We start from the raw sequence: 21,540 nt of genomic DNA on the forward strand, positions 1-21,540 counted from the left end.
TTGACCTTCCACAACCAGTGTTCCCTAGTTACTATTGCTAAAGCTGTTTCACTTCAAATGGGATGTACACCAGACTAAATGAAAGAACTGGCAGGCAGAATACTTGAAATCAAACTAATTGTATTTAAATTAGAGATTAACAATTAGCTAGGAGTCTTCAAACAATGTATATAGATAACCAAGTTATGCTCTGCTGTTAAAATGAATCCGAGATATTAAATACAATCATACAGCTTTTGGCAATATTGTACAAGTTTCACACAGATAGTAATGATTAACATTGCTTTAGATAAGTGCTTTGAAGGCAACTCCATTTAAGAATGAAGAGAGCAATACAGTCCTGCACCCCATATCAGTGTACAGTCATGTTTACAAACATATCTGATGTCAGGGCACTGGCTCCGGAGTGTTGCAAATAAACAGCATTCCATACTCCAAGGGTGTCTGTCTCATAATCCCTGAGGCTGTGGCTGGTCGATAATGATGATGATCGGAAAAAAAGAATTGGGTTATGGATTGGCCCTGTACATCTGTGACTTTGTAGAATAGATTTTAATTGCAGTGCAGCTCTGAAAAAGCACAGAGAGCAGAAAACAAAATAATTCCCTTGTCTGGTTGGTTTTGCACATAAGCCCTATGATCCTATGTATAGAATAATGATTTGTTTAAGGAACTCAAGGAAACTTCGGTTACAATATTCTAATTTTTCTTTCTATTTATCCAGAACCCGTGCATTCATCTTATTCCACTTTCACTGCTTCATACCATTGCCTTTCTCACAATCTCATTTTTTTGAAACACAAAATTCTTTTTTCCTCCTGCTATTCCATATTGAATATTTCTTCTTCTTTTTATTCTTTCTCCATAAGAGCAGAAAATGCATTGCTTACTTACATTGGACTTTCCTGTTTCAGAACTCTGGAAATAATTTGTAGTCATTTCAGGAGCTTCTCTTTTCCAATAAGAAGAAAGAGAATTTACTCTAAACCTTATCATTCCTGCCCCATTTTTTCATACCTTGGATAAAGCAGGAATATCCTCTGCCATTTCTGTGAGGGCCCTTTAATGATAATATTTGTATAGCTAAATGACATTTTCCATAGTACTGCCTTTTGCTAATACAAAGTAATAGCTTTGTTACTGTTTTCTGATTAGATGAGTTGGTATAAGATAATGGAAATAAATTTTATACAGTTGTACATAAAACGATGAGAGTGATTAGGCTGTAAAGTGACTGCTAAATCAATCTTGAAAATGCAGCAGATTTCCATCTCCCTTTAACATTGTGAGTTCCATTTGGGTTAATGATGGCTATCGGCACACGCCAAGACAGAGGGGGAGCCCCTTCATTCAGTTTGCATGGCTTGACTCTTGTCAGGAAGACAACACTAGAGACATCTGTGTAAAGGATAGAACAACACCAACACATTTTGTGATATAACACGAATTCACACATTTTTCAAAAGCTGAGTGAGTACATACTGTGTTCTCTCTTGTTCAGTGAGGACAGTATGGTGTGTTTGCTCGTTGATTCCTTATGCTGATTGCTTTAAGTCTAGCAAAGGGACGCCGTCATCACCTCCTTCTCCTTCTTTTCTTTCCTGCTTAAGAACAACTTCTGGGAGAGTCACTCCTATTTCAGTTGACTGGGAAGCACTTTTTGTTGCACTATTCTTGTCTTTCTTTACCTTAGTGATCACTTCTGTGTAAGAGATTTCTTCAGTGAAGGGCTCTGCTGCTGTGAGCTCAGAAGCAATGTGTACACCGGCTTCCTGGATCCCCTCCTGACCTTCAGCTCCTGTTCGTTCTTTATTTTTTTTATGGATCTTGAACATCTCCTTTGTTGGGGCAGCTTGTGAAATGGTTTTCTTCATCCTTATCCCAGATTGTTTCAGTCTCTCTCCTGACTGCCTGATCCTCTCTCTCCTCTCAGGGGTCACTATCCTAGTTTGAAGCCTGTTTACCTTCTTGCCAAAATTTTGTCTTGTCTTTTGGATATTTTCCCTTGAAAATGCCTTTTTGATATCATCAATGCGCCTCATGCCTGATTTCTTGAACTTGGTTGCTTTGCTTTCTTCTATATAATATTCTTCATCAGAAGACAGATCATCAGGTGGGAAAAAATCGTCCTCTAGAGTTTCACCTGCTGTCATCTCTTTGATAACAGAGAGAGATGAAGGACACTCGGTTTCCTCCTGTGAATGAAAGCACAGAGTCATCTTCCAGCAAGTGTATTTCAAAAGGATGGTGATTCATGCATTTTTTTTTGGTTGACTTGCAGTTAGTTAAAGCTAACTGAAATATAATATTGTAACATAGTAAGGTAGGCTTGTACCATCGTACTTGATCTATGCAGAATACAAACGGCAAAAGAAACCTTTGCCAAGTTCTGTAGAGACTGCTCGATTAAAGATTTCTTTTCACTGTGGTTCTACCTGAAATTAATGAATGCAATAGTCCTATGAGTACTGGCCTCTAATGGTTTTCAGAGCAGACTTGTATAGTTCATTTATTTTTTTGGACCTTATCTGCTTCTCTGGGATTGGACCTAGATCCATTATTCCTCACTAATAACAGCAGACATCCTGTAGACAAAAGAGGCTCTTGTGCTTGTGTCAGCTGTATGCTCTCCAAACAAGCGCCTCAATGATACCAGTAGCTTCAGTCCTCTACTGTTACCAAAACATTGTCCATTTTTTACTATTTGGAGTTTAGCAAACATTTCTGTTGCTGCCCAGAAGGGAATGAACTCCACCATATTAACTTACATGTGCTGGCTCCACAACGGGACAAAGTCATTAAAGGAACGAGATGCTATTCAGTAAACCCAGTTCCATATAATTTCCTCAGCAACTGCACCATTGCTGAGGTGAGCTTGATTTGTTCCCTCTGGAAAGATACGATAACTCCGAGCAAGCACCTCTATCTCCTGTGGTGAGTTTGGTGGCCTGTATGAGCATGCAGAATGAGAATCATGGAATCAACCAGGTTGGAAAAGACCTCTGAGATCATCGAGTCCAACCTTTGACGTAACACCACCTAATCAACTAGACTATGGCACTAAATGCCACATCCAGTCTCTTCTTAAATACCTCCAGGGACGGTCACTCCACCATCTCCCTGGGCATATACAGGGACATATATACATATTTGTATTATTCATCCAGTGGGTATCAGCTGCATATCTTAGCACTAGGAATTCATGCAGCCTCGCCAAAGAAAAATTACTAGAGGCTCAAATCTCAAAGACACGGAAGATTTCCAAAAGCTGTCCACAGTAAACAAAAAATTTACCAAGATTCACTTAGTGGTTAAGGACATCAAAAAAAAAAAGTGAGAAAAGCTTATGGCAATGAAAGATTTATCTGAACAGGGAGAATCTCCTAATACAGTTGTTTCCCCGATCTGAAGACTGCCGTCTACATGGACAGTACAGATTTGTGGCTCAGTGTCAGTAAGTCACTTCTATCTAGAAGTACTAGTGTATGCAGAGTAGAAGAATCATAACTTGCAGGAGGTGTATGAGAGGATGATGCCACCCTATTTTTCCCTACCAGCTGTTTACGTGTGTGTGCTCTTTTCCCAGGACGAGCAGCCCTTTGGGGTACAGACAGGCACAGCAGCTATATAAAACTTCTCTAATATATTTCCCATTACCACTAACTACTTCAGCTGATTTCTGAGGCATGATAGTGTCAGGACTCTACAGTTAGTATTATCACTCTAATGCAGACAAAAAGAAAGATATCAGAAGTTGTGAACCCATGAATAGCAAGTCAGGCTTACTGAATATTTTGCTGTGAACTTACTTCCAGCCAAAAAGATGTCTGTCATTTTTCACAGTGACTCATACAGTAGTGAGTCATGCTATTTTACAGAGTAATAGTAATACATAAAATAACATACATTGAGCTATTTGACAGACAAAGCCCACTTAGGAATCTGTCATCATGCCTTGGCTTCAATAAAAACCCTCTAGTAAAATAGTTGTTAATGCATAGAAAAAATAGGGACAAATTATGTTACATTGATTACAGCAGAATGTTATTCAACTCATCTATCAAAATCAGCAGGAACAAAACTACAATGCTTTGCCAGTAATCATCTTCATTAACATGTGCAAATTAACATTAATTATATAAAGACTTCTATATATAAACATAATCCCTTCTTTTCTGAAAATTAACTAAAACACAGCTGGGTAATAATTCCTCAAAGTTTTTAAATTATAGCCCAGTCCTTCAGCTGAAATGGTAACAAAAATATTTCCAGAATGACTATTCTGAAATTTCAGTAAATACAGAGATGAATACAATATGGTGAGAGGAGTATGCCTTTCATATGAAGATTTTTCTTGTATTTACCTTTATTACTGTATTTACCTTTAGTCTATTAGCTAAAGAAGAGAGTGCTTTAACTTTCACATAGACATGATAGAATTAAAAGTTATGAGCAATAACATGAGGGATGAAGGTCTTGTAGATAAGAGATAGAATCTAGAGACACAGATCCTGAGAAACATTTTCATTCTTCTACAGTCTCAGAATGATTTTTGCCAAAACTTGGATTTTCTCATTTTCCTTGATTTCTGCACACATCTTGAAGAGTCAAATGTAGCAAGGCAAAAAATTAGTGTGAGTTTCTATCTCCTCTCAAGATTTCTGGATGTTACCAAAGCGGAAAGTATTAGTGAACCTGTCTAGCATGTTAGGGAGGTATCAGAATAAAAATACAGTGACTTAGGCTCAGTAGGTGAACTTTCTCATCTGTTTCCTTTCTCTCTCCTGCTCCTACCCATTTCTTTTAATCACTAGGTATCAGTAGGGCAGAGAGAAGAGAGTAGCTCATCCTTCCTAAAGCAGGAACAAGAAGTTTTAGTACCAGGTGGGAAACAGATGCAGTCACAGCATATAGCTACCAGCTCCTTTATAGACTCACTAAAACCAAAGACCAAACACCTACTGATTTCAGCAGCACAGAACAAAGCCCTAAATGGGGTGACAGCTTTCTCTTTGTCTGGAAAGCAGATGGGACTCAAAACAGTAGGACTGAGCCGTCTGATCTTAGGGGAGAGTGAGAAGGGAGTTGAGCCATTGATGATGCTGCTGGCAAGCTTTTAGTTAAAAATCTGCTTAAGCATTTTGCTAGGAAGGACTCTTCCTAGCTAAAGGAGAATCTAAAATGAGGACAGGAGATTATTTCACAGTAAAAGATGATACCAAACATTCAGTTATTTTTAACATGATTTCTTGAACAAAGAGGCATGCAGTCACATGGGCCATTAATACATATGACGTGCTCTGCTTGCCTTGCCTACTAGCAAATACCAAAGACATGCACAGGCCAGAATCAGAACACAAATCCGTGGAAGCTGAGCATTCCCCTTCCCTTTCACCCCTCCTCCTAGATGGAGCACCTGCAGAAAGTGCTCACTAGCCATAACTGCTCATCGGCCATAACCTCCTTATAAGTTATCCTCTGCTCAACACACTGAAAACAGACCTGGACCTTTTAAACAAAACAATTTTTTTTCTTTTTCTTCCAAGAAAAAAGTTGTTATGTCCATGCTGTAAGCGGTTAATTTGGAAGATGTCTTGTTTTAATACAAGGAGTGTAACATATACACTTGCATTATGCATATCCCACCTTCTCAGCCTTTCCACTAGCACAGAAACATTTGGGCATTTTACACCAATTTGAGAATGGAGTTCAGACACAAAGAAATAAGATCTCTACTGCAAAGCTGGCTGTGTTTTGAGTCAGTCCATCTGTCCCTTCAGCTGATGTCTGTTCTGAGCAAAAATGCCATGGCCCAGGTACCTTGCCTGTAGATCTGGACTTGATGTCTTCAGTAGAGGACAAGGGTGCTGAGAAGAGGAGGTGTGTGTTACGAATAGAAGTGAGAGGGGATAGGGGAGAAAGAAATCAGGTTAGATAGCATATTGTTGAAACCGGAAATGTTTTGGAGAAATGCATGTGTGTTGAAGGAAATGAACTCTGAAAGGAGAAAGACTTCAGGTTCTATGGTAACAAAGAAGGGACTGAAAGTATTGGTTGAATGATAAGGAAAAATTCTGGAGACCTTTGCAGCTGGACAGGGGGAGAGATACAGAGGCCCCAAAGCTGTAAGGGTAGCTAGATCCACTGCTTAAGAAACAACTTTAACAGACAAAACTTTAAAGTATAAGATCATAACCGAACAATTGTGCAATTCAGGAGTGGTTGGTGATGCCTCTGGCACAGCAAGTTTGCTAAGAAAGCATCTTAAACCTGAAATATGGTTTTTCCTCTTTTTTGAGTATTTAATCTCTCAAATATGCCCAGCCAAAGAAGTTTGAGCTTTTAGAGGCCTGGCTGAATGCAAAGTAAACTTATGAGTGAACCTCAGCTTTGGTGAAAAAGGCCAGCATAACATTAATTTGGATGGCTCCAGGGACAGAGAATATTGAAATCCAAATGTTTCAAACACTGGGTTCCCAACAAAGTCTGACTCCATCACTGACATTTTCACCCTCTGCTCTCATTTCAATTTAATTCACAATTAGAAAATTTTTAAGGGGACACAGCCTGTGTCCTTATCACACTCCTTTCACTCGTCAAGTTTTTCACTGGCTTCCAAATTTCTGGCTGCTCTGCACCCACGGAAGAGGGCAGTTTGCAGGCATTGCTGGTGTCTTCTGATCTCAAGGAAGGGATCACAGCAGTAGCATTTTTTCCCATGGGATATAGCAAGGCATTATGAAAGAAGGCTAATGTGCCTACTCCTTAAACTGCACAAAGTGCAAGGTGCTGACTTTTTCACCTCACAGAAAAAAAACCCCAGTAGGTAAATAATCTTAAATGTGGCAATGCCCCTACTCAACACAATGAGACTCTTGAGGTGGTGATGCTCAGATAATTGAAACATGCAGGCAAAAAGAGACTGTCTCAAAATGTGCCTGCTTGATAACCCTGCCTGCACAGTCAGGCTCTTCTCATCTCTGGGCAGGGAAAGAGAGGAAATGGCAGAGCAAACTGTTCAGCAATGTCTCAGATATTTTGCAGCAGTGGTGTCCTGGCAAAGATCAGGTCAGCTCTAATAGCACTTTTCACTTTTCACTGCTGCTCTAAGGAGCAAATAAACCAAAGGGGGCTGCTGGAAAAATGTCATGCCTTTAGCGAGGACAGTGATCCTGGGAAAAGGAAAAAGGGCTGTTGAAAAGATTCCCTCAAAACCTTCTTATCTAAATTTCTACTCTTTGGAAGCACAGACGAGATCAATAATTAATAGCAGCAGTACTTTTATTTTCCTAAAGAAAATATGTGCTTATTTTAGAGTTCACTTGATTTGCTAGACAAAGCAGTGATATAATGTCACTGTACAAAAATACTTAAGTACACTAACACTTTTAATGATACTTTCAGTAATAATTTTGCCATCTGAAAATAAAAAACAATGGAATATGAGGTCATTTTAATGAATGTAGCCAGTTCAAGAGCTTTACTTCCCCTGTCCTTTCATGTTTTTTGGCACATGTATTTTAGGAGTGTATTTCAAAGGCCAGACTGAGCTATCAAAGTTGGCAAGGAGAAAAAAAAAGGTAATACATTGTCTTACATGTAAATATTTGCTAGAAATGCTATAAACTGGTTTTGTGTTCTCTTTTCAAATAGCTTCGAAGTGTAACTCTAACCAGCTTAAATAAAGGCAACTGTTATCAGCTCTCAACTATTATTTAATTTCAACCAATACTTTAGCAGAACAAAGCTTTTTAAAGTTAAAAATATAGCAGAGAAAGCCAGAATGGCCAAATAAATAATTCAATTCATATATATATGAAATAATATATAGATAAAATTATATATTGTATATATGCATATATAAAATCAAGGCTCAAAATGATCCTAACAAAACTGCTCCCGGCATAAGTAGGGAGCAGAGACTGATGAAACTCCATACCTTGGAGTTATTGTGTGGCACAGGGAAAAGGTCAGAGCAACTACCTTTCAGCCTTGGGATGTGTGACAGGGAAGGTGCAGGTGATGATTAACATAAGCACAGATGGGACTAACTGGTGATCACTTGACAATTCTGAAGCAGAGCACAAAGCAGCAAAATGGTCAAAGGCCACCCAGTACCTGGTCTGGCACCACTGCCGCGTCTATGACAACTGGTGATGCAAATGATGGGCAGCTTATAGGCAGGAAACTGCATTGCTGCAGCGTTTAAAAAAGTCCTAGAAATTTGCATGTTGAATGATTGATTTGTTATTCAAACTGGTAGCCAAGGTAAATCCCTAAAACATCTCCTTAAAATTGTGCTCTAAATCAATATGAAACCACTGATGAATAACCAATCACAAATCACTCAGCACTTTTACTCATATTCTAACAGTTAAGAATGAAGCTTTATAAATCTCAAGTGATCCCTTCATTTCTTCTGCAAACATGTCATTTTAGAATCTCTGCCATCAGGCCAAAAAGCTGTTCAGATGAGAGAGAAATAGGATTATTTTAAAAGGCCACCTAAGGAGTTTTATCAAGTAAAGTAGACAGAGAATAAACACTTCAGCGTGTAAGACTTTATGACTAAGTGCTATTGCTTGCTTTTAGAATTATTTTTACATAATGGAAAAGTAGCCCAGCCAGAACAGTCAGCCCCACTTATTTCTTTTCTGTGAAGGCTAATACACATCCTTTTTATTTAAATTCTGATAGAAATTAATTAATTCAACCACCACCATACAATGACTACAAAGAAACCCAGCTCATTCTCTCATTATGGTTCTCTGTAACTCGCTGCAGCCAATGAGTGAGCACTACTCAGTTACTCCACACATCAGCTGGAGAAGCTCTTGGCTTCAGGCTACCACATGCTGCATAAAAAGGACAACTGCAGCTCCAGGGGAAAATAAAAGTTGCACACTTTCCTTGCTTTGCTATTGTTTTATGGTGCTAGACCAGGGAATAGCTCTGCAGGTCGGTCTGCAGATTTGAAGTCAAACTGATGAAATTTCTCACTTCCAATTTTTCTGGAAGCCTGTTGTCAGTGAAGTAGAAAAAGCATCACAAGGTGTGATAAGACAAAAAAGTACATTTGTTAATGTTTTGATTCATTCATTCATCACAAGATGACTGCTCCTACAAGTCAGCTAGACCAGGGAAGTGCTCTCAAGTACAAGTGAAAGCCAGACAGTCATCAGGAGCTGCTGAACTTTTGTGCCCAAGCAACTGCGCCTCCATATGAACTCATTTCTGAACAACTTTTCAACTAAACAGAAGGAACAGATACTTATAATGTAGAAACTGTATCCAGTAGACATCTACAACAGGTCGAGCAAATCAGGCTCCATACACTTCTCTCTCCTTGCTTGAAGGGAATCTATAGGCCAAACGTACAAACATTTGCATTAATAATGTTCAATGCCCAGGAAGATGAATCCTGTCCCAGACCCTAAACTTGCTGTTAGTGACTTCACATATTCCTCGTGTCTGTGCCTGTGCTGTTTTGATCAACTTTATTCCTGTACTATAGGAATAAATTGCAAGGTTCAGCTACCTTCAGTAGTGCTGAGAATGAATCCCATCTGCATGTCCCCAGTCAAGTCCCTTCCCGAATCTGTGCCTCAGGAATGAGGGGTATTGCTGAATGGCTGGATTTGATGATCTTTAGAGGTCTTTTCCAGCCTAAGTGATTATACGATTCCATTTCAAGATATATGTGAGCCCACATAAGCAAGCCACAGCTCCTGGTGGTAAGTTGTTCCAAGCAGTCTCTAGGACCACGGAGAAGAGGCACAACACAGGAGGATCATGGTGCAACTACACTCTTCTGCTGGCTTGCAGGGCAACCACAAGCAAAGCCCTGAACAGCTGCATCCAGCGCAAATGTAAATTAAGATCAGTTGTTTCCACCACTCAATGCTAACAGGTGGAGAAAAATCAGTGGCAGCCCTACAAAAACGACAGCCTGTCCACCTGTGAGGATCATTGCAATGGAACAGGTCTAGGGCCACCAGATCAAACAGTGTTAAGTCAAGTTTATAATCTGCTATGATCTGCTGTGAAATATGCAACCTATTTCATCTTAGGAACGCAGAAATAGCCCATAACTGCCTTTTTTTTTTTTTCATTTTCCTTTCTCCTTGTTCCTTGCAAACATGCCACTAGAAAAACAGTTTTTCCTTAGCTGGAAAGGAAAAGCTTTTGAAAGCTTTTGATTTTTTTTTTTTAGAAGCACAGATAATTTACGATCTCCTTGGCTGTGTACAGTACCTCAGGGCTGGTCCTGCCTCTCCACAAGTGGCTACTGCACAGCACAGGGCCAGCTCTGCACTTTGGACTGAAGCACTGGGCCCACCACTGCAAACAAAGGCTCTTGCAAGAGAGGTTGTCACTCTGTGACACAACTGTTGGGTTTATTTTATTCTCTGTATTCTCAGCAAAAGCAATTACCTGTTCCAGCATTTATAAGGTTTCTGCTACAAGACTCCAACAAAGGTCCTGTGTCATTAGGCTGCTGCGGCCAGTGCTCTGCTGTCACAGGTAGTCAACTTACACCATTTTCTTCCCATTAAGTTTTCAGGCTCCACTTTATTAGCAATTTAAGTTTTTTTCACTCCCCATGGGTTCTAGAAGAAGGCTTTGTCCAGATCCTGATGTCTCCAGGGCTGGAGAGACACATTTCTGGTTTCAGATCTGACTCATAGACAATTTACACCCATTTCATCATTTTGACATTTTTCTTTACTGGACTCCTCATCTGTGCCCAAACATATGTATAAATGACATCCACAACCTCACTTAGCCTCTTGTCTTGATGAACTAAAGCAAGCTAGGACCTCCTGGTCTTCTCTTATTTACCAGGGCTTCCCATTCCTCTGATCCCATTCCTGGTAGCTGTTTTCAAAACCTCTTCAGTTTGAACACAAGAAATTTATTTCAAGAGGGATGATCAGAGCTGTACATAGTAGTCCAGGCAGGCTCTGAGGCATTCTGGGCTAGGGCACTGGGCATTTCTACCAGTTCTGGAAACATCTTGCCTGAAGCCTGTTATGTCCACATTTAACTTTTTGAAGAGCCATGACATCAAGTGGGGTCTCCGTCATTTTGAGAGAAACTAACACTCCATTTTCTGTCCTTTCTAAACTGTGGGGCTTCAGAACACAAACTAAAAGGGGTTTCTACTAAAAGTACAGGAATTGGCACCATGTACACTCAACACTATTATAGCTGTAAAGATAGTTTGGTTTCATATCTATATTTCTTTCTGTGAACTGACAGCTCCTAATTTTGAGCATTACACCTCTTCTGTACTGAGATTTTTAATGAAAACATTACACAGTTGACAAAAATGGTCTTAGAAACACATACACTTTCAGAAACCCATTGCAAGCCTCACTTCCAATTTCAACACAATCCACTGTTACCTGTTGTTTTTCCAGATTATCTGTTATGAAGTAAAATACCAGATACATAAATATGAGAAAGGATAAGATCTCTCATGTTTCTGCAAAACAGAAAAATGATCTAATATGAGCTACCTAGCACAATCTGCCCTCAGTGAGCTATTAAACTTCATGCTACTAAGGATACTGTTCTGCAGAGCCCTTTTGAGCCTGCCATTCTCATGCCCAAATGGTACCAGATTAATGGCAATGGTTCACATGATTTCCTTTGTCTGTTTCTAAATAGAAGTGTTATATTTGCTGCCTTTCCTGTCACAGTTACTCTCACAGGCTTGGCTCAGAATAGCCGTAATTAAAACTCTGTGCTGATGGACAGTGAGTTCATGAGCCTGATCTCACAGCGCCTTCATCCCCTGAGCTCCTCACACTGATTTCTAACTGCCCCTTCAGATGAAAGTGTCTCCACTTCAGGTTTCCAGATTATTGTCCCCATCTTGATTTCACCATTTTTACTGCCCTAGTCATTATGCTACAGAAGGACATTGGCCAGGGCAGGACACTTATATTTTAATTTATGTATGCATAAGATCAGCAGCATACACAAGGATGCTTCTGCGAGCCTTTCCCCATGTGGGTGGTGAAGCAATTGCAGGGCAAACAAATCAGTTGTAGCATAATTGTGTAGGCCAGTCAAGCCATAACCTTACTTGGTTTTTGACATGTCCAGTAATTTCAAACGTCAGACAGCAGTGAGTGAAACAAATGCATGTGTCTCCCTTCACAGGAAATTGTTACAGTGCTTGTGTGAAGTAATAACAGAAAAAAGTCCAGTAACCGTAACATGGACTTTCTGGTGCCTGTACACTCCCCATTCAAAGAGGGACTTGCAGAACATGCAGAAAAGCAAAAGAAACAAGTTCTTTCAGTATTAAAAAAACAAAAAACCCCTCTTTTATTTTCTGAATAATTTAGTCAGAATCATTTAAATTGTTAAATGCTCTTTGACTGCAGAGAAATGATAGCTCTCACAGCTGGTTATTCAGACTAACCTGAACAGAAGTGAGCAGTGACCTATACAACCTACAACATCCTTTGTATTTCCTATTATAGTCTCTGGGCACATAGCACTCCAGGGTCAAAGACCTCACTAGAAAGTCTTAAGTAACCTGGCATTTTTAATCATGCAGCCAGCCTGGGGAGAAGGGCTGCCTGCTATCATATCTTTTCCTCAACCACATGGCCTTCTAAAAATTAATGTGCTCAATTCCCTAATCATTCTGCTCAAGGATGATCACTTTGTCTCTTTTTAATGTGAGGATATTGCCAACTCTTTTCATCATTGCTGAGGTGTCTTGGAACAATCTCTTTCAGCCAATGATCCTTTTCAACCTGCCTACGCCTTCTATCAATGATAAGATCAAAGCTATCCACTAGAAAGAAAATCTTTAGTATTTAATTGGTGTTTCCTTTTTCCTCATATGCTGATGTTCCAGTAAAAGTTAAAACAAACCCACATGCACTCACTCATCTAGGCATTCAATACCAGCTACACACAGGTCACTGCCCTCATCACAATGCCCCAAATGGTTCATTAGAAAAAAATCTCACTACAGAAGAGCTATCAGTCACAACCACAGAGTAAACAACTTGGTTATATCCACTTGTAACATATAGTGAAGGGAGTATGCTGATTCTGTAGCTATTAACAGACTCCCACTCATCGTAGCCAAGCTTCAGTCATTCAGGTCTTGGCACTGCCGCAGTATGCCTACAAGGGTATAAATCAACAGTGTGAAAATCACCACACTTGAGTGAAAGAGACTTTCCTAAACCTGTGCCTTAAAGCTTCAGTGGACTCTAGACTACCTAGCATGTTCCAGCTTTTGTGGAACGATGCAGTTATCCTCCTCCTGGGAAGTGTAAAATCTCAGATCCCAGATGGATGAACATATCTGCCCCTCTTCTGTGGAAGTGGGAAAAGATTCTTCAATCCACCTTACAAAAGGAATGGAAGATAAAGAAGGAGTTGTTCATATTCCCACTGGCAGTTCTCAGCTACAGTGGGAAGAGGAAGCTTGAAAGTGAACAATAAAAAGTGCTGGTTCCCTTCCTGAAAAGTACCAACTAAGAATTAAACACACAAAATAGGGTGCAGGTCATTCTTGTCCAGCAAAACCAGCAGAAAGCTCAGACACTCCACTGAAGGCAATTCTCAGAGAAAGCACATATTGTGAGAGCCACCTTTTGTATCAAGAATCTCAAAACATCAACAGCTGTTATTTATAGCAGCATGTAAATCCATTTTCACCATATTTTACTATATTTTTAAATAAACAACAACTCATGTCTTGCTAGTAGAAAAATTTACATTATATAATGAATACTGTTTTAAGAACAAATGCTTTCAAAGCATTGATTCTGCTGCAGCCATTATGGTAAAGGCCCATCAATGAAATGGCATTATGCCATTAACCAGAGGAGTCAAGAGATATTTATTACCTTTAGATGGGAAATGGTTTGCAAGGAAAAAGTGAAAGTGCCTGTTTTCTATTCCATCATGATGATGCAGCTCGCAATAATTGTAATAATAGGTCATATTGGGCCTATACTTTCTCCTGAACATGCATAGTAAGTCATTCAGCTAGAAAATCTAGGAGGCACAATCTGGCTGTATGTGGTACTAACATAACATTAAAGAGGTAATATTTCCTGCCTTCAGCTTTTTCCTTTTTTTAAGGTATTTTTTCCCAGTAGTAGAAAATGAAGCAGTTAAGAAAGCTGGATTATGCAGAAGAATTTGTCAGCCATACATGGTGGTGAATATACTCGGTGAAGCACAGGGCTCCATTCATTGCAAATGATGTTATTTATGTACAAACAGATGCAAGAGCAGGGTGTAAAGCTGAGTGATGGGGGCGCATTGTGTTACTCATGAGGTGTGGTATTTTCAAGAATGCCTAATGAGAAATACAACTCATTTGAAAGAAGCTTTGGTGACTCGCTGGTAAAAAAGAGCAACTATGCTTCTGGCAAAAGATTAAACACGTACTTTCTATAGACCTGGGTAACAGGGAAGTTCCAGCAAATACAGGATCAGACCATGTAACAAGTGGGTTTCACAGCACTCACTGACAAGACCCCATGAACTTCCTGCACTGTTTGTATGGATGCAAGTGAGATGATGCTGTTTCATAAAACTTCTCTTCAAACTTCTCATGAAACTTCTTTTCAAGTGCAATTATTTGTAAGAAAAGTGAACATCCTAGAATAAGGTTAGTGAAAGAAAATAAATTATTTCATTGCCTGATACAACTGGAAGAACAGTGCTGTGTTAAAACATTTCCGAAGTAGAGCGTGCAAAGGAGTACTTTTTGTCATGAAGGGTTTGTGGGTCTGAGCTTCCGTTTGTGCATACACTGTTATACACTGAGACAATGAAAAAAGCTCCAATTTGTCAGCAGTAGGAGAGCCTGAGCAACGCTGCAAGTTAAACGAACCACATTTTGAAATTAGTGTTAGAAGAAAGTCTGTGTTCCAGAGAGACTGAAAACACTTTTGCTATTTGCACTTCTGCCTAATATGGTGAAAAAAATAACAGAGATGAATGTCAGGCATGGTTTGTATGACAAGATTTACAGGGCCTGCCTCATATTACCTTTCAGAAAGGCAGCAAATAGTCCTTGCTGATCTGCAGTTAATCTTACACCACTGGCTCAGAAATCTACCAACACTAATAATAGACCCTGTGTACTGCCATCAGTAGGTTTGTGCTGAAAGACGTTGAGGAGCACAGCTCAGTGTTAAAGAAAGCACAAAATAACTCATGTTCAAGAGACTGCACCTTTTGGTTTGTTAACCAACACCTACCAGCAGCTACCAAGGAGGTGGCAAAGCAACAATACTACAAGAAATTAAGTTTGTGGTTACCTGATAAATTACGACCCGGAATTTGTTTTTGTTCAGCATCTCCTCTTGTTTTGCTTTCACCTTCCGCACGCTGGTGCTCTGCCTCTCCACGCGAGCCCGCACCTCCTTCATGGTGGAGCTGACTTTGCTGGTTTTCTGCAGTAACTTGTTCACCATGAAGCCTGTATTGCCATGAGCCTGGGAAAGCTTTAAAATGTCAATCTGTATGGTCTTGATGGCATTTTCCATCTCCCTGTGCTTCTCCTCTATCCTTTTCTGGCTCGCCTGCACGCTGTCGACAATGTTGGCCACTTTGTCCAGGACTGTCACAATAGTGTAAGCTGCATCTTGTTCTTCTTCCTCCTCAATGACACTGGAGAGACGATTTTGGTGTGTTCTGTCAGCCTCTGAGGTGTTTTCATGGCGATCCATTTTGCCTGCCTTCAGCCAGGTTGGACGGAGGCGAAGGTTCGGTGATCCTGCCAGAGTGAGTCTGGTGCTGTTGCAGGGAGCCACGGTGACAGCTGGCTCCAGCAATGTTCAAAGTAGGGCGTGAAACGCCGCTCCTGGAGCTTGGTCAAATACTTCTGACCATAAAATATCCACATGTGATTGTTCAGATACTTTCAGCAACATGAAACCCCTAAAATTAGGAAGCAATATCTGGAAAGGAACATACGTTTAAAGGGTCACGCTTCTGTACTGATGAGGTTATTAGTGTTAATCCAGGAAAGTTAAGTAACTTGCTAATTAAGCAGGAAAGCAAACTTGCATATTTTTAAAGATTTACTTTTGTTTCATGTTACTGGAGTGCTTTCCTCCGAGGGAATTCAAAAAGCAGTCAGGAAAATTAGCACAGTTGTTTTCTTTCAGCAAAACAAATTCAGGTCTTCAGCTTGCTGCAATTACCCCGTGAGGTAACAAATAAACACACTAAACCAGAGGCAATATAGTGAAAACGTTGTATTGTGACATGCTTTTCCAGTTCAAAATGTTGAAAGCATTTTTTTTTATTGAACAAATTATTAAATCCTACATGCAAAATTCTGAAAGCCTAAACTACATGTTAAAACAGCTGAACACATCCTATTCACACTTTATCTTGGGATCTTTCAAACGACAACTAACAGTCTATTAATATAACTATGACCAGCAGACTAATTTGGATGGACTTCTTTAGCTCTTGAAAATACTCTATACAAGAGCACTAGTAATTCATTCACTTTTATTTTTTAATTTTAATCACAAACACTATACAATCCATATTGTAGGTGTTAAAACATGTATTTTCTTTAAAAAAGTTTAAGAAGTATTAAAACAGTTTTTAACAGTGATAAAGTAGGCTTTATTCCAATTGTTTTTGTTCAATTATTCAACACCAATTTTTACAGTACCTAAATCTACTAAGACCTACTTCTTTTGGACCTGCGCCATCTGTTCTACCAGGTAACTTCCCAAATTATGAAATTTATAATTTTCCTCTTTAAAAATAAATTGTTGGAATTATTTATGAAGATGGCAGTGCTTAGACCCAGCCCACACATTTTATAAATATGTTACAACTACACACAGCACACAGCTTCACAGTTCATGCGATAGGCAGTGTCTAAAAAATCAGTTACTAACTTCCAAAAACATTTAAATATCTACGGTATTTAAACACAGTGTTTTCTAGTTCCTCATAAGAAAAGTAAGCTGTAAACATTTTTACCTTTAGTTCATGCCTTGTTTGTTAGGTAATGTGGACTTTTTTTTGTTGGTTTGTTGGGGTTTTTTTAAGTCTACAACCATTGTTGGAATAAATCTGTGTTCCCAAAAATATTACATTCCATGGATAAAGCACAAGTCTATTATATAACCATGTGACACAGATACAGAAAATGAACTACTGTATTCAAAAACATAAAAGTAAAGATACTAAACCAGTCCATAGCTGTTAGAGCTGATGCTTTCAGAATACAGACCAACATTGTTACACTAAAAATGTTCAAAAATAAGGCCTCTGAAATAAATATTTCCATTCTTTAAAAAAAGATATAATAAAAATGTACATCACATGGTCAATGTAGGTATAAAAAGCACTAAGTTAAACCATTCTGGATGATGTATCTGAAGTAAAATGGCCTAGGTTTTGCTTCTGCCGACGTCCTCTATTGTTTTTGGGGCATTTTCTGTTAAAAAAAAAGAGAACGAAATAAAAAAGGAGGGCTGATTTTATATATGCCACATAAAATTAAGCCTAACAATAACACATTGACCTAATTTCCTGTACTTAGCAATAGCAAGGAGTCTATGAGCTATGCTGACTGGAAGGATGCTCCTGCTGTTCAGTACTGGACTAGGGATGTTTGTAGGACCCCACATCACTCATAAGGGAGCTCTGCTTGAACTTGAGACTGAAACCAGCACGGTGCTACACCCTTCAGCCTTGATCCAGTGAAACACATTCCATGGTAAATAATTGTATTAGATTTATTTTACACATATTTCCTTCTTAAAACTCAGTGGATGGTAAGACTGGATCAATCAGCCTCCTGAAGTGCTGGGCCTCAAGGTGCCTGGCTGCTCGCAGAAGCCCATGAAAGAGTCCACCCAGGACTCTCTGTGAGGTGACTCAGGTGATCCCTTTCTTGGGGTCAGACACGTAGCTAAGAAAGGATTCACAAAATCCGGCAACTCCGAATGGAATGGGACTTAGCCAGTCAGACAGCAGGCAATGCATGATGGAGCAGTCCTGTCGGGATGCAGCAAGACAAAAGAGACCATGAGGTGGGGAATGATCGTAGAGAGACTGAAAGAGGAGCTGAACCAGAGCCTTCCACACCACTGCTTTGGCCAGCAGGGTGTTGAGGGAAAAAGGGACGACATCAATTGCATGAGCCAGGTAACTCTTTTATGTGTGCAGGCAGTGTTTTATACATGTACTTGTATCTTCTAGGCTGAACTTTACAGGGGATGTAGGGAAGGAGGCCTGTATTGTTCATTCATAGGGGTGTCACTCTACATCCCTGAGTTTGGGAAGCCATGCACTATGCAGTAGTAGAAAGTTTTACAGCCCAGAGTAAATGGAGCTGAAAAACTGAAGGATGACTTGAGGAGGAAAAGGCAAAGTGTGGCATGGATGCCCAAATACAGGACTTAAATGCTTCCTACACCTATAACGTAACTAAGCCATCCTTAATCTATACCAGAGCCCTTAGTCCTTGTTTGCTTCAAGTCCTAGAACTGAATCCCTTGTCATCAAAAAGAACCCATGGCTCTCATCTCAGCTTTTACTGAGGGTGAGAGTTCAAGACAACCCAGAAACCTGAATTCTGTGCTTCTGCACCTTTACATTTCACAAAATAGGTTCCAATCGACAGTGTCTAATAATGGGACTAGCTGCACAATAATTTTCAGAAAATATATATGGTGTGAGGGATACTTCTTCTTTCTCTATGTAACACCACTTACAGTGGTCCTGCAGGGAACAGCACCTTGTCAACCTCTCTGGTTTCACTGGGTGGTAGCCGGGGATCGTATCTTCTATAATGTATCAGCAATGCTTCAATAAGTCCAGTGAATGTCTAGCAGAGTAGCTGACCTTTTGGATGTGTTTCAAGGCTGATCTGCTCTGCTGTGTATTTGGTCTGGAGATTCAGAGTGGTTACCAGTGGTTTTGGAATTTAAAAAAATCTGTCTTTTGTGACCAAAAAACAAAGGGGGAGATAGGATGTTGCATAATCCTTCTGTTTCAGTCATTAGGTAGTTTTTATGGGGGTATTTTAGGATATATGTTAAAGAAAAAATGTTGGGCATCATACATTTAAACGTAGAAAAATATAGCTATACAATGTGTAGGTTTTCACTGCTTTTGTCTTTACCTACCTTGTTATGCACATGACAATTGCAACTATAATGGCAATCTGTACAGCTCCAATTATTGCTGCAATAAGAACATGCGTAAGCTTTTGTCTACTTGGGACAACGTAAAGAATACTAAAGTCTGTCTTTTCACAGTGCTGTCCAGTGTATCCTGATTCACATCTGAAAAAAAAAAAGGAATATTTCACAGAATCTGTAATTTGACAACAACTTAGTCATTTTGCAGATAAAATAAGAAAAGTAAGGTGACTCCAGCTGAGAAAGAGCTAGTAAGAAGGTGGAGGTGTGGTAACAGCTTGGGTTAGGGAATGGTTTAGATTTCTATGGTACAAGAGACAGAGCAAATAGATACACTCTGCTTAGGTTAAGGTTACTAGTGGCCCTCTGAAAAGACACTAGTGTGGTGAAGGCCTTGAATTGCCAAAAGAAATAGGTGGAGTCATTATTATATTGGTGCAATATTTATGAAGAATTAAGCAACTGGGTGAAAAAAGCAGACAAGGCTAAATGAAACACAAAGAAGCATGCTAATGAAACACAAAGTAAATATACTCGTTCAGCTCCATGGCCAATAAGGAAGAGAAATGACAAAAAGGAAGAGAAACCTTGAAATATGGGGAGAAAGGAAGATCCTTTTTTCAAAATACAACTTACAAAAGCCTATAGGGTAAAACCAGCTCCAAACCTCCTCCTGCCTTGTCACCAAGACAAAATTTGATGGAGATCGGGTTAGAAAACCAAATGGCTCACAACTGTTCAAGTGAGGGTTCATGGAAGAATTAAAAAACATTGGCCAGGGGTGGGGGAAAAATGGCTGGAGACAGAAGAGAAGCAGCTGCTCCAAATGGTACCTTTCCTGAGCAAGCAGCAGTTAGCTCAATGAGAAACTCAGCAGAGGCTGTTCCTGATCAATGACAGTTCAGGCAGTGCTCTGGAGCAATTCGTGTCCCAAGGCAAAAGAGAATGAAGCATAGCAAGAAAATGCAAGAGCCACCCAAGACACTGAGTTGAAGTTTGTGGAATCAAAGGCCATCACTTACAACCCTGAGCAAATTCCTTGTACACCTGTCCTTTAGAAGTGACTGATGCGAATGTGTCTGAATCATACTGTTGGCCTCCAGCTCTGTAGTAGAAAAAAATACTCACATGCAGGCAGAGAAATAATCCTTTTGTAAACTGGATCTGACAAGCCCAAATGCAACACAAAATCAGACTCATCCATTCAAAAGCTTTGTGCTAGGGTAGGAGTTAATTCTGTTTGGAGCAACAAAATCATTACACCAAAGACCTTTCTACAACTGCTAATGCAACTCCTAATCCCCCTCTGCATGCAGGGATAATAGTCGGGGTTTACATGTTCCTAATCTTGTGACTCTACTTTCTCCAGCCATGACCTGCTGTGTAAGGAGTTTTGGTTCAGGCGTGAACCAAGTTCCAGTAAGAGTTGTTAAAGAAAAACTGTCATATACTGTAAGTATGCTCAGTGGTAGCTAAGGAAGGAATAAAGAGAATTCTGTATAAGCACACAAGAAAAATGAGGACAGGGAACATGTTGGTAATCATGCAAAAAGAAACAAAAAGGAAGCGTTCTCCTTGTTAGTCAAGAGGACTGAATTCTTTTTGTTACTTTGCTCTTGTTTTTATTAAAGAAGGTAACAGTTGAAGTGTTATCAATGTGAAAGTTGCTTTAATGCAGAGGAGGCAAAACAAAGCCTTCAGCAACAGCCAAAACAGTAGTGTGTACAAAAAATTCAAAGATGCTTCCTCAGAAACACTGAAGTGACAAGAAACTATTTCTGAGAAATAGTGGATGGAGATTCAAGTAAGATGAAGTACTAGCTACCTTAAACTAGTAGAACAGATTTAAAAGCATTCTGCTCCATTAATACATAAAAAGACAATATAGTATTAGCATAATAGCAAGATCAATAGAGGTCAGGAAGGATTTATCAAAATAAGCCAATCAGTCAATTAATTGAGTTAGCATAAAGAAGTTTAGATTTCTTTGTAAGGGGTTGAACTGTGCCTCCTTGAAGCAGCCTGCCATAAGGACAAGGGTAGCAGGAGACAGACCAGATCCCACCTGTGCAAAGGCCACTAAACACAATGCTATGCAGTTGGCTAATACAAAACCTTTCTCCCACCTGCCTGCTGGCAGTCCTGTACAATAAGCAAGGACATTCATTGCCCCCAGTGAAAGCAAAAATCAGAATTTGCTCTCTGCAGGTATTTTCTGCAGTTTTATAGGTCATCTGATACCTCACATATATCACTACCAGTAAATGAGGACCAAATTAAACAATGTATATGCTAGATGTGTATAAGAATGGAAAGCATTTGAAAATAACAATTTGCCCCCAGCATTCAGCATTACATTTTCCTT

At 39.6% G+C, this 21,540-nt stretch overlaps 2 protein-coding genes across 2 annotated transcripts in view; both read right to left on the reverse strand.

Annotated features, from left to right (window-relative positions):
* Nucleotides 1-100: 100 nt before the first annotated feature.
* Nucleotides 101-16,130, reverse strand: CAVIN4 (caveolae associated protein 4). Its single transcript, XM_008922873.2, has 2 exons — nt 15,315-16,130; nt 101-2,195 (listed from the first exon to the last, which is right to left on the reverse strand). The coding sequence occupies exons 1-2, from the start codon at nt 15,723-15,725 to the stop codon at nt 1,536-1,538; spliced, it is 1,071 nt and encodes a 356-aa protein (XP_008921121.2). The 5' UTR covers nt 15,726-16,130; the 3' UTR covers nt 101-1,535.
* Nucleotides 16,131-16,287: 157 nt separating this feature from the next.
* Nucleotides 16,288-21,540, reverse strand: part of TMEFF1 (transmembrane protein with EGF like and two follistatin like domains 1) — a 167,577-nt gene continuing 162,324 nt past the window's right edge. The window contains exons 9-10 of the mRNA XM_029958891.1: nt 19,161-19,319; nt 16,288-17,464 (exon numbers count right to left, since the gene is read on the reverse strand). Coding sequence (XP_029814751.1) covers nt 17,380-17,464; nt 19,161-19,319 — 244 coding nt within the window. The 3' untranslated portion in view covers nt 16,288-17,379. The remainder of the gene's footprint in view (nt 17,465-19,160; nt 19,320-21,540) is intronic.

Source organism: Manacus vitellinus, unplaced genomic scaffold (genome assembly GCF_001715985.3).
Source record: "Manacus vitellinus isolate BGI_N305 unplaced genomic scaffold, ASM171598v3 scaffold_17_pilon, whole genome shotgun sequence".
Lineage (NCBI taxonomy): Eukaryota > Metazoa > Chordata > Aves > Passeriformes > Pipridae > Manacus > Manacus vitellinus.